Raw genomic sequence first — 13,838 nt, 5'->3', positions numbered from 1 at the left:
GCTCAAACTCACGAACCTCGAGATTAGGACCTGGGCCGAAATTGGACACTTAACCAACTGAGCCCCCCAGGCGCCCCCCAGAAGTATCATACTTTATCATGAAAGAGCCACCCAAAACTATCTTGCACACTCAACTGAATACTTTTTCTTTTTTTGTCTAGAACTTTCCAAAAATACTTGAGCAAAATAATTTTCTTTCCTAAGTTCATGGGATGAGATCAAAAATATTTTTCTGTATCTTACCCTCAAGGTACTAAAACCTAATTTGGAAATCACACCATCTACCCCAGAACACAGTGTGTCCGAGCTATTCTGGAAACATCTCACATCTGTCTTCCTGAATTCCTCCTGTCACATCATGGAACTCTCAACTGAGAAGACAAGACAGGAAGGCTAGTGAATCACCCAAGGATACTTAAGAGATGAAAATAAATCCAGCAAGGCAAACCAGCTGAAATCTAGGCCTTTCCTATATCAAATTATTTTTTTTAAAGGATGGGAGCTTTTGAAAAGCTATTTAAAAATCACTGATAGTTGAAGTTATCAGAAAACATGTGACATAGAATGAATATTTAAAAGAAGTTTCTGAAAGCATTCACAGGATAAACTGACCCAGAGTTCTATCGCTCCTAAGCTAGCTAAGGCCAGAGATAAGAAGCAATGCCAGTTAGGTTGACATAATTAGCTTTGTGCCTGGGCTCTCCCCCTCGCCCACCATCCAGCTTGGTAGACAGAGGTCCATCCACTTTGTCTGCTTTAATACTGGAGACCAGTCAAGGTAGGACGTCAAAGGATTCAAACTCTCCAGCGATGCAGATCAATTTGTAGCGCAAGGCAATGGGGAATGCAAGTGAAATAGAAATGGCCCTTTCCCTTGGCACTGGCTTTTCTGACTTGCAGACCCACAAGACTCAAATATGAGGGATGTCTGTGGCAGACTAAATGACTGGCCCCCAAGTCTCCATCCCTCCCAGGAGCTCAGACTACAAATAAGAATCAGTCTATCCGGGTACTCTTCACAATGATGGTTTCCAAGCTGCGCTGACTTTTTCTGTTTCTATAGATGTGCTCATTAATAAAGCAGAGCTCAGAGAGCATGCGTGTTCATCCTCCAGCTCCAGCCATTCAAGCAACAAACAGATAATATTACGCAGCCTTTTATTATGCATTATGTTCTCTTTGAAGAGGTTCACATCCGCCCATCATGAGGACTTGGATCTTGCTTTCACACAACCCTATGTCTAAATGTAGAGTTTCAAGTGAGGTTACAAACTCTTTAGGGGAACACGATAAAAGAAATTTGAAAACATTTCTTTGGTGTACAGAGCAAGGACTTTCAATAACTCAGACGGACTTGAAGGGTTTCAGAGAGGAGACAACATTTGAGCTAAATCTTGATTGTTTATAAGAACGGAAAGACGCTCTAAAAATATAATTTTCCATTTTCCAGATTCTCAAGATAACTACCACACATATCTGGTTTAAGATTAATCTCATATATTCAGGCTCTGGAGGTCACATACCTACATCTCAAGACTATGGCACAGTGGGAAGACACTGGGTGCTGTGTCTGAAGACGCTGGTTTAAGTCCATCATGGCCACCTGAGTATGAGAAAGTACCAGAACAAGAAGAGTCTATGGGCACATGGTAGGCCCACAGAACTTCACTGCGCCTTTCCTAATAACTGGTTTTTCAGCCTTACTTGTTATGAGGCAACATCATCAATTAACTTATGAAATATGCACCTAACATAAAAATCAGACCCTGATTAAGCTATAACACCAAATGATTTACTGAATAAATCAGGGCATTCTGGGGATATGAGGACTGCCTCCAATTTTATTCAGTTAATCATTACTTATTTACCAAGTTCACCTGCTTAGAAGGCACTGACAATGCGAATGCTAAGATGAAGACAAACCAAACCCCGCCCTCAGGGTGCAGAAAGTTCTAACTGAAATCAGAGTCCAAAATTTAGGTGATTCATACTTAAGGAAGAAGCAAACTTTTATAACCCACTGCTAAAGTGACAATGGTAATCACTAATATTTATTAAACTCTTGCTGTCTGCCAGACGTTGTTCTAAGAGTTGTCTGAAAATGCTGTCACTTAATCCATGAAGTTGGTCTATGCCTGACGCTACCATCACCCCCACTCTATAAATGAAAGGCTATGTGAACTGCCTCCTGTAACCAACTGAGATGAGATTTGAACTCAGGAAGTTGACCCTGGAGCCCTGCTCTCAATGGTAAGTTAATGAAGCATTAGGCCCAAGGTCCCACCATTCGTTTTCTCTGTGTACATCCTGCCTACACGGTAGTAATGAACCTAATCGTGGCCTGGCTATTCCGCAAGATCCTCCTCGTTTAATAATACTCTATATCTTCAATTTTATTAAGCCCAAACTAAACTGAAGTTACATGTTGGTACCGACCAGTTACTGAAACCTGTACCAAACTGTATCAAAATGTTATATATTTCAAAGGTTTTCATGAAACAAACATAAATCACCAGGTGACTACAGACAAGATGACCAGCCTGTATTTATCTGAGTCATTGTGCTTATGTGCAACCATGGACGGAAATATATTTCTGGAAAAACACTAACAGATTACAAGTTCTCACCTTCCAGTACCAAAATGAGGCAACCCTTTCTTTTAGAATCAGAGTCAAGGCATGCTTTTGAACTTTTATAAACTTCTATGAAAGTCAGTAATATCACAGATGCTTTTCTTTTTCCTAATAGGCTTTTAGTTTCTCAGAGGACAGACTCCACAGGAGGAACAGAGGTGCAACATATTGTATATATGATTGATCACACACACAAAAAAGTCACTAACATGCTGGAGGGGGCAATTCAGAAAGAAAGATAAACAGAAAATAGTCAATCTCCGGGTTAGGCAGTGCATTTTATTTTCTAAATAGGAGTCTAACTTGGAAAGGATGCCTCTAAGGTAGAAACCAGTCTGTTCTATTTTTCTGGGCTCCCCAAACCACAGTCTACAATCCAAAGATAATTGTGTCATGATTTAGTCACAAAACACACACCACAGTGATGAGTATTTACTTAAAACACAGCAGATAAGCAAACACATATACTTGGCAATGCATACTTGTATCTTACAAAATATTTTCTCTTATTTCCTCTTTTCTTTCAACAGTATTTGTGTTTATTATATATATAAACATGTGTATATTATATGAAACATATATAATAAACACTGAATTTATCATTATAAGTGAAACAGACAATGTTTAATTTAAAACTGATTGTGATCATTGTAAACACTATGACTTACTGGGCAGACAGAATCGTAAGAAACACAAATTCTGAAAAATCATTTATTTTATTTTACTCACTAATTTATGCAGTGGCCATTACCTGAAACTAGGATCGTGAAGTAAAGAGGTTTTATTCAGTAGAAGTTCACACTGGCTAGGAGGAAATTCCAAAAGTATTCCCCCAAACTATTGATATTACTATCTGGAGACACTGCAGCATGCCGAACCCCAGTGCAGAGAGTCCAACGTGACCATACGTTGAACAATGGCACATGTTTGGTTCCAGCATGTTTTTAAAAAACTCAATCTTGCTGCTTTAGAGTCACAACACATTCTTTTGAGCACATTTGATTCAAAATTGTCTACCCTTAGCCACCCATTAAGGGACATCACCATACTACCAATCTTCCTGTAACATTTGAAGGGTTTGGGGCACCTGGGTGGCTCAGTGGTTGAATGGCTGACTCTTGGTTCAGCTCAGGTCATGATTCCAGGGTTGTGGAATCAAGATGGGGTTCAGGCTGGGCGTGGAGCACACTTCAGATTCTTTCCCTCTCCCTCTGCCCCTCTCTTGCTCACATGTGCGCATGTATGCACACTCACTCTCTCAAAAAAAATTTCTCTTGAAGGTCTTCGAAACTGACTCAAAGAGAGAAAAATAAATGTATCCCCTCATTGTGTCTAACCAACTTTACAGCTGATACCAAGCACGGCAACGGGCTCCACAGAGGAAACACGACAGAAAGTGGTGCCGGGACCTGAGCAAGTGAGTGGTCGGGGGGGCGCCCAGAAAGGTTTCCTGGAGAGCGTCAGAGCGGATGAAGCAGAGTGCACGTGTTCATCTCGAATTTCGGGATCTCCACGGGCCCTTACTGACACCAGCACTCAACAAGAGAAGGGGCTGTGGACAGAAATGACCCAGCAGCGAGGGGATCACTGAATAAGCGGCCGGAGTCTGAATATGGCGGAACGGCGTGCTGGCGCAGAAAGATGGCAGGTCCTCACGTGCACTGCTCCACAACATACACACCCAAGAGGAAAAGCAACCTATTCCTAAAACTACCTAATGTAGTTTTTTTCTTCTTTTAACGTTTTATTATGGAGAATTTTAAAGACACAAAATTAGAGAGAACAGAATAATAAACCCTTATGTTCCCGTCTTTAACAATTAGCAGCTTATGGCCAATTTTGTTTCTTCTTTTTTCCCCATTTCAATTATTTTGGGGAAAATCCCATACATAATATTATTGATGTTTGTATTATATTTTATCATATCATACTATTATAGGTTAGTACATATCTTTTAAAGATCTTTAAAAATACCATTATCATAAAATATGGGTAAATTTTAAAATTTATTATGAATGTGGGTAGATGCCTAAAATGCTTTCTGAAAGGAAATACTTAAAACAGAAAGAGTGGCCATCGTTGAGGACAGGGGCTAGAGTGAATAACAGTGGAGACCTTACTGTTCATTTAATACCATTCAGGAAAGCTTAACATGTGCCAACAACAGACCGTGCCATGCCTGGAAGGGCAGCAGAAAGTCTGCCATGACGGGAGGAAGGCACTGACGCTTATTGACACCGCTGAAAACAGGAAGTGGAGTTTGGATATGAGATACTCAAGGAGTCCTTCACGTAGATGCAAACATTAGCAGGTGACAGACAGTGTCTACCAGCGACAGGATATGAATCCTCTCGATAGGAAAAAAGTAATCGCTGTGAACTCGGTAACATCACCAAACATAATTATGCCTCCAGTACTGTGCAGGTCCAGACATCCAGGAGATGAAATGGACTCATCTCATCCTCCCCACGGCCATAGCTAGCTACAGCAGGCTCATGAAATCCATCATTTAAAGCACTGCAATGTGAAAGGGTGCTTCAAAAACACTTTTTTTTTTTAAACAAGTTAATGTCCTCACTTTCTCCTTCTCTTTTCCTTATCTACAGTCCTTGTAATTTCTGTGCCTGATATATAGGTCGCAAAAATGTTATTTCCTTCCGTGGTTGTATTATCTGTTATATTTACAGCACATTAACATCATCTTGGAACCTGCCAGGATAGTTGCTGGGTTACAGGGTTATGTTAGAGAAACAAGCCTTTGTGAGTGCCTGTTTATGCTGAATTTTGCTACAACAAAGTGCTCCATATGTTGTTTTTTTTTTTTTAATGTTTTATTTATTTTTTGGAGCGAGCACACAAGCAGGGCAGGGGCAGAGATGGGGAGGGAACAGAGGATCTGAAGCGGGCTCCGCACTGACAGCAGAGAGCCTGACGTCAGGCTCAAACTCACGAACCAGGAGATCATGACCTAAGCGAAAGTCAGACGCTTAACCAACTGAGAGTGCCAGGTGCTTCCCATGTTTTAATCTTATAATCAGTATAATAGGGAAGCTACGAGAAGATGATGGAAAGTAGCTGGCTTCTAGGACCCTGTTCATTTCTGTCTGAGTTGTGACTCTCTGACACACCCTAAGACATTACAGATATAGACAAAAGTCAAGAAAGACTGGTTTCAATTAGACTAGTTAAGATACTGAACTTTGGAATATCTAAAAACAACAACACTTTCTTACGTTAAAGCATCACATGAACAAGACTAATAAAATGTTTCCCAGTAAAGGTCAAAGGGAAATGTCTGTAATGAATGGACTTTTAAACTTTTTAAACTTCTAACTTTTCATTAGTTTGAGCATAAATAAGTTCCAAGAACTTTAAACTGTTGGTTCTTATATGCTGTCCCCTGCAGCTGTACTTTTTTATTATGTTGCTTAACAAAACCCAGTATTTCTAGACAGGACATAGAAATAGTTCACCTAAGCACGGGCAGTACAATTTCTACACAGATGGTGCTTTACTAAGCTTACCACCAAGGACCCATGTCTTTTACAAAAGTGCTTACCAGGACAAACAACTTCTGTAAGAACGGAAACGAAACCATTGAGAAACCCAGCAATGTTTTCCACACAAACTGCCTAATTTTGCCCCAAAGGCTGATGTTCTTCTCTACCCGCAATTCAATGTTCTCCGTCTGACTAGAGATTAACTCACTCCATCAATGACTGAAAACGCCAAAGGAAAGTGTCGCCATGGCCTTGCCCCCTCCCAGCGGTACCTGTTTCATCCGGGGAGCTGGGTGAGGCGCTGTCCTGGGACAGTGTCGTCCAGCTGGACTCCTCGTCGCTTGGCGCCAGGTTCTGGATCCGGTGCAGGGCGCAGTCGGTTTTGGCCCCGGTTTTGGGATGATCCTTCTTGGTCTCGGGGCTGGATGACACGGTGGCCACCTGACCATCTTCGGGGCTGAACTGGGCTTTGTTTGGTTTCTGTGGCGGCACCTGGCCGTTCCCGATGATGGTGGAGGCCTGGCCCTGGCCCGGCTGGGGCTTCGCTTCCATGCCCTCATGCTGGTTGCCTAAGTTCTGCTCTAATTCTCTGGTTGAGGTTTCCAGGTCTGCATAGTAGTTTAGGAAGCTCTTGGTTCTCCTGGGTTGGGAGGATAAAATGTCACAGCCTGAGGAATCACATGGGTGGGGCTCTTTGCCCTCTAACTTCTCAGAAGTTATGTTGATGACTGCAGTGGGGCTGACGTTTTTGTTGGGGTCCTGCTGCCCTTGCTCTGCAGCCTTCCGGAGCTGGTTCTCGCCATTCTTCACCAGCTTGATGTTGGCAGAGCCATTTCCCAGCAGGGGCTGTGCAGCCGGGTCGGACAGGCCCATGGCCACCTGGATGTTAGTTAGTGCATATTTTTTCCTGCATTTGGGGGGTGTGCTATTCTTGGTTTCGGTGTGTTTTATTTCGGCATTTAACAGTTCATTGTGGGAGGAACGGAGATTAAGGGTATTTGGTGGTGTGGCTGGGCTGTTCCGATTCGTGACGTCTGTGGTTCCGCTGCTGGCCATAAACACTGCCAAAGTGTCTACACCTGAGTCAGCTGGAAAAAAAGAAAATCAGTCATTAGCTGCCTGGCAGGATTAGACTGCTTAGCATACAGAGTGAGTCAACATTTTTATACAAAAAAATTGAAAGAATTGATGCTTCCATTGTATGCCTTCTTATAGAATTGACTAGTTTTCCTCTTTATTTTCACTGTTCACTCACAAATTAAAAGGAACCAAAAAAAGCCTTAATGTGGACACACAAAATCCAATTTATATTAAAGCTAAGAGGTCAGAGGGTCCAAAGTTTACTTAGGATCTCCCTCTTGAATTCATATAAAAGCATTTTCTCCTGGTGACTGGTCTTCATTTTTCGCAACCTTAAAAATCATGCCCTTTCTAAATATTCACACCACATTTCTATTCTGTAGTTCCTATGGGCAACAAAAGAAAGTTGCTCAAAAATCCTCTGGGGTTCCAGCTTTCTTAGTTAACCTAAAAGGTTACTGTTCAGTAATGTAGCACGCATCTAAGGTCATTTTTCTCAACCATGTTTAGAAATTGTGTTCTGGGTGCCTGGAAAAATCAAATCTCCATTGGAGTTTGCTAATATCTTTGTGAACATTTTTGACCTAGGCTTATGGTGTTTGTACTACACAGAAATTGTGGAGAAACGACTCAGTTGTTCGAGAATGTACACACACACACACACACACACACACACATAAAACTATTACTAATAATGTAGCACTGAGCCCGTGGCTGCTGGCGTGTTAGAGCCCCCAAAGGAGTCTGAATATATTCCAGTGATTTTAAAACACAGACTCAGCTGTTTGTGGTCACCACGTGCCCTTGCCGGACTCCTAGGAAACTACCTGACAGTTGCATTTATCTCAAATATTGTTCATACCATCTGTGATTTATTCCATGTGTTTCTTGCTAGGAGGACAGAAAAGTTTCTCGGACTAGGAGAGAATAAAATTCATCATCGAGGATTCCTAAGGTTTCACGTTTCTCAGTCTGTGAAGAATGACTCCTTTCTTATCTGCTCCTTTGCCTCCACAGAGGCCTCAGTGACTGCTCATCTAGACCAGCAGATGAACCAAAGCAACAGCTCCTAACATTCCTAAAATTGTCCTCTGGGTGACTCCCTCTTCCTCCCCTAGGCGAAACAGGGACCTCCATAGGGGAGGAAGGCAAGAATTTTCCTCTGTTGGGGAGCTTAGAGGTATTTCATTCTGTCACCAAATACTCAGGATTACCTACTGTAGGAAAGGGTCACCCACTCATCCGAGAAGCTGGAAGCTTCTCGGAAGCACTCGGGGCAGTCCCACACTCATAACGGAATGACTGTGTGGCCTGCACCTCTTCTTTTTTATTTTTTTAAAATTCTTTTTCAATGTTTATTTTTGAGAGAGACAGACAGACAGACTGTGAGTGGGGGAGGGGCAGAGAACAAGGGAGACACAGAATCCGAAACAGGCTCCAGGTTCTGAGCTATCAGCACAGAGCCCAATATGGGACTCCAATGCACAAACTGTAATCATGACCTGGGCCAAAGTCGTATGCTCTACCGACTGAGCCACCTAGGCTCCCCATGGACCCCTCCTTTATAATTATTCTTTGTAAGGATTCTGTTCATCCAGCAACGCACCTAAGCACCTGGTCTTCATTTCATAGGACAAGAGAATCTAGTTTGTTCTTTTTAAAAAAAAAAAAAAAAAAAAAAAGGTTGACTTATTTTGAGAGAGAGAGAGAATGTGCATGTGCAGAGTGTGAATGAGGGAGGGGCAGAAAGAGAGAGAGAGAGACTGAGAATCCCAAGCAGGCTCCACACTGTCAGCGCAGAGGCCCATGGGCGGGGGGGGGCGCTCGATCTCACTGTGAGATCATGAGCTGAGCCAAAAATCAAGAGTTGGATGCTTCACCGACGGAGCCACCCAGGTGCCCACCTCTTCCCTTTCAACAATACCCTAACAACTAAATTTTTTTAAATTATGCTGTTTTAACTATTACTACCATTTTCATATGTTTTTCTTTTTTTTTTTTTAAATATGGAACACTTCATGATTTTGCGTGTCATCCTTGCGCAGGGGCCATGCTAATCTTCTCTGTATGGTTCCAATTTTAGTATCTGGGCTGCTGAAACGAGCACCATTTTCATATGTTTCAATTTATAATCCAACCTCACTCAAGAGTAGTGCTTGATATGAAAAGGGCCCACCTTGCACTCACATGAAGTTTTCCCTGAGGACACATATCTATAGCATGGGCATACAAGAGAAAAGTCCACTTATACTCTTGGGTATTTAGAGTGACATTACTATGAGAAAGTAGGAAACCTTCTGGTTTTTTAAATGACATGACAAAATATTTCTGGGGTGCCTGGCTGGCTCAGTCAGTTAAGCATCCAATTCTGATTTCGACTCAGGTCATAATCTCATGGTTCATGAGTTCGAGCCCCAGGTTGGGCTCTGCGCTGGCACGTGGAGCCTGCTTGGGATTCTCTGTCTCTTTCTCTGCCCCTCCCCTGCTCACCCTCTCTCTCTCAAAAATAACTAAACATTTTAAAAAAAGACATGGCAAAATATTTCTATGAAGCTCTTTCATGATGTTAGGTGCTATATTTTAGCAATGTTATTAGGGAGAAAGTTTTATTTACTTTGTTTATAACCATAAACATTTTCAGAATGTTCAGAATCTCTAGGTGATTAAATAGCCATCTTCCCATCAGCCTTTTGGATCCCACTGCCCTCCCTCTGCCCTCTGTAACTCTTCTGTATGCTAGAAATCATGAAGGGGAGGTCTGGGCAGGTTAAGTTAGAACAAGACCATCCTATATGAAACACCTCTGTATGTGCTGTCTTTATAGATCAAAGACTAAAGCAGTTTGAGTGTCTTGGATATGAAACGATGATATTATCTGGAAGCAAAACAAAAGGTTCAAACTAGAACTGAGGCAGCGAAGTTAATGCTATAAAGCATACAGTCGTCTACAGGAATTAACATATCAGCCCGGCTGGGCTCAAAAGAAGTAGGTAGAAGTTAGGAAATTTCTAGAAAGACCAAGGCTTCAATGAAGGAGGCCTCTGAAAGTGGGAAACATTGCCCATGAGGATAAAAGCACAGAACTCAGGTTCAGGGAGACAAGGCCTAAGCCCTGTCCATGCTACCTACTAGCCGAGTGATCTAGGACACCAGACCTTCAGTGTCCTTATCTGAAAAATGGGGGCATTAATAACACATGGTTAATGTGAGGCTTAAAATGAGAAACGAACACAGAGCGATTAGCATAGTGCATAACAAATGTAGGCACCCTCACCCCTTTACAACATCTAAGTGACAGAGTCCAGGGCGGCCCGCCAAGGCCCCCAAATTAACCATCTGATATGCTCCAAGCAACAGAAATGGTCCTGTTGTGCAGACACAAAGAAAGTAAACAGACTAATAAGATGGGATAAAGAAGTTGGGTCCAGAAGGATTTAATAATAGGAAAGAAAAATTCTTCAGGCTTAAGATGAAGGACGTTTGGGTTTCTTTTTTAAAGCAAAGAAAATCCTATAATGTCTCTTTAAACCTATTTAGCTGTTTTGTTAGGAGTCATAAAGGCCTAGGAATAAGTCCAAATTCCTTGACAAAACAGATAAGTCAGTTAAACTGTCCACTTCTTTGCTGTAACATCCAGATAGTAATAGTATCAACACCTCACTGAGAACTAAAATGACTGTCAAATATTTAACCTAATGCTTGGCATACGGTTAGGGATTATTATTACTTTACTGTTCCCTCCTTCCCCACACTCTTGTATCTCTGATCACCATACCTCAGGCCGCCATGTTAACTGAGCAGGCACTGTGCCAGGAAGAGAGAAACCAAGTCACACTGCAGAGTGCCCTCAGACTTGTTAAAGACAAACACACAATAATGTTGTAAAAATCAACCAGGATGGGAGTTGGGGAAGGTGCAAAGGAGCAAGTGGTCTTCCCATCTCAGGCTGGAGAGGATCCAAAGGCAAAAGAGAGCGGGTTAGCATGTGGGGAGTTTAGCAAATCAAAACATAAGAAGAGATGTGGTAAGGGGCGGAGGGGTCAGGCGGAGTCCTGCAAGATATGCTCCAAGGGTTTGGACTTGACCCTGAGGCAGAGAAGATCAAGTACTTCAATAGCATGGAGAATGAATCTGAGGCTGAAGAGAAAGAGAGACAGACAGAGACAGAGAATATGTGTTGTATTTCTTTATGAGGTGGAGGGAAAGGGCATCCTTGCTCTAGCATGTTCTCCAAGAAGAGGACCCTGATGAAAAGGCATTACAGAAGCAGTGTAAATCAGACAATTCAAACATCGGTGGTGATCAGGGAAAGAGCAAACTGAGGTAGAGAGAGGCTGCCTCCCTAACCAAAGAGGCAGGCTAGCCCCAGCTTCATGCTCTTCTGTCTGGTGTCAGCGTCTGACTCTGCCACTTATCAAAGGGAAGCACGACCCAGGCATGGAGGCCACCTGGAGGCCACTATAAATAGTCCAGTCCAGACAGCAGGGAAAGGACAAGGTAGGCATGAGAGACTGAGGTGTGGGGGAAAATCTTTCCCTCTCGCTGCCATGGTGCAGACTCTAGTCTTTCATCTCTCACCCCGGGCATGAAGATATGTCTCCATGAAGCGGCACTGGTTGATTAGAAAAGCACTGAGGGCTTCTGTCCTCGCCTTCCGGAGAACGGCAGAGATGGACAGAAAGTGACCTTCAAGGAACTTCACTACAAAGTCGGGGGAGAGAAGAGCAGCTGGAAGATGATTTCGGGTTCCAGAAAAGAGTTTCAGTTTTTTAAAGATTAGATTCTTGGTGATGTTTTATTGCTTATAAGCTAGAAACACAGAGGCCGGTAGAGAAAGGAAAAATAGAAACAAATGAGGAATGGAAAATAAGACAGAATCCAGGTGACAAGAAGAAGGACCACAGCGACATGAGATGAGGGTCAGCCTTGCCCAAGACAAGGGATCCTTCTTCATGTGAGAAGCAAGGAGAGGGAGTAAGGACGGGGACAGGCAGTGACACAAAACAGAGGAAAAGCAAAACTGACAGCCTCAATTTTCTCTATGGAAGCAAAGTCTTGCTCTGAGGGGAAGCAGGCTAGGGGAACATATGGAGAGGAACAGTCCAGAAAAGTCACATGGAAGAAACACAGAGATGGTGACTTTCTAAGAGAAATTTGAAGTTTGATGGCATAAGAACAGATACACAGATCAATGGAACAGACTAGAGAGCCCAGAAATAAACCCAGGCACTAACGGTCAATTAACTTATGACAAAGGAGCCAAGAACAAGCAGTTGGGAAAGGGTAGTCTCTTCAATAAATGGTGCGAGGAAAACTGGACAGACACATGCAAAAGAATGCAACTGGACCATGACCTTAACCCACATACAAACATTAACTCAAAATGGATTAAAAGCTTGAACATTAAGACCTAAAACCATAAAACTCCTAGAAGAAAACATCGGCGGTAAGTTCCTGGACATGGGTCTTGGCAATGGTTTTTTGGATTTGACACCAAAAGTAAAACAACAAAAACAAAAATAAGCAAGTGGGACTACACCGACCCCCAAAATCTTATGCACAACAAAGGAAACCATCAACAAAATGAAAAGGCAACCTACAGAATGGGAGGGAAAAACAAAGAAAGGGTCAGAGAGCTGCACGCCTCCCTCAGGGAGCTTTTAAAAAAAGAATAGAAGGCTAGGGGTGCTCAGGTGGCTCAGCTGGTTGAGCATCTGACTCTGGAATTCTGCTCAGGTCATGGTCTCTCAGTTCATAGGATCAAGCTCTGCAGTGGGCTTTGCACTGACCGTGTACAGCCTGCTTGGGATTCTCTCTCCCTCTCTCTCCGCCCCTCCCCCACTCTTGTGCTCACGTGTGTGCACTCTCTCACACACAATAAATAAATAAATAAATAAATAAATAAATAAATAAATAAACTTTGTTTAAAAAAAAAGTATAAGGCTAAGCCCACCCCTAAAGACACCCCCCAAAGACTGTGATCCAATCAGTCTGGGATTGGGTGCAGTGAGGGTAATAAAATGTTCTCTGGGTGACTCCAATGTATGGCCAAGGCTTAGAACCAGTGGAACGGGGAAGTGAGAGATTTGGAAGAAAAGGATGATATCTATCCAAGTTAACAATTTCAGAGGCACCTGGAGCACTCTGATCACGCCTGCCATGTTCCCTGTCCTTGCACACATTCTCGGCATCCTTCCCTCCCATCTGGCAAAATTCTACTTTAGCTTTAAGAGTCAAGGTAGCTATGCCCTATTTGTGAAGCATCTTCCTGGCCCTCCAGACAGATTCAGGAGCTCCTTCTCCTATACCCCCAAGCCCTCATCAACTTAGCATCATTCACCCTGCTTTAGACTTCCAGCAAGCAGGACACCAGTGTAGGACAGGGCAGGTACTCATTAGAGGTTTACAGAATCACTGAATAAAATAAAATAAAACAAAAACAAAAACAAACCAAAAAAACCCATCTAAGTGTTCCATTAACATCTCAAGAAATGTTTCCATTAAAAGCCTAGCTTTACTCAAGCTTTTATCCCATATACACAACAGCTGAGCATGATTTAAAAGAAAATCTTTTAGGGGCACCTGGGCAGCTCAGTCACTTACGTGTCCAACTCTTGATTTCAGC

General features: G+C 42.6%; 1 protein-coding gene and 1 non-coding gene across 9 annotated transcripts in view; both read right to left on the bottom strand.

Moving 5' to 3' along the window:
- Positions 1-13,838, bottom strand: part of APBB2 (amyloid beta precursor protein binding family B member 2) — a 381,984-nt gene that overhangs the window by 185,550 nt on the left and 182,596 nt on the right. For all 8 annotated transcript variants that reach the window (XM_029946674.1, XM_029946692.1, XM_029946683.1 and 5 more), the window contains exon 6: positions 6,406-7,221. In XM_029946674.1, the coding sequence (XP_029802534.1) occupies positions 6,406-7,221 (816 nt within the window). The remainder of the gene's footprint in view (positions 1-6,405; positions 7,222-13,838) is intronic.
- On the bottom strand, positions 9,214-9,320 carry LOC115303119. The gene has a single exon (XR_003913839.1). It is a non-coding gene; the product is annotated as a U6 spliceosomal RNA (small nuclear RNA).

Source organism: Suricata suricatta, chromosome 1 (genome assembly GCF_006229205.1).
Source record: "Suricata suricatta isolate VVHF042 chromosome 1, meerkat_22Aug2017_6uvM2_HiC, whole genome shotgun sequence".
Taxonomy (NCBI): domain Eukaryota; kingdom Metazoa; phylum Chordata; class Mammalia; order Carnivora; family Herpestidae; genus Suricata; species Suricata suricatta.
The sequence above is the reverse complement of the archived record's forward strand: the minus strand, read 5'-3'. Positions and strand labels throughout refer to the sequence as shown.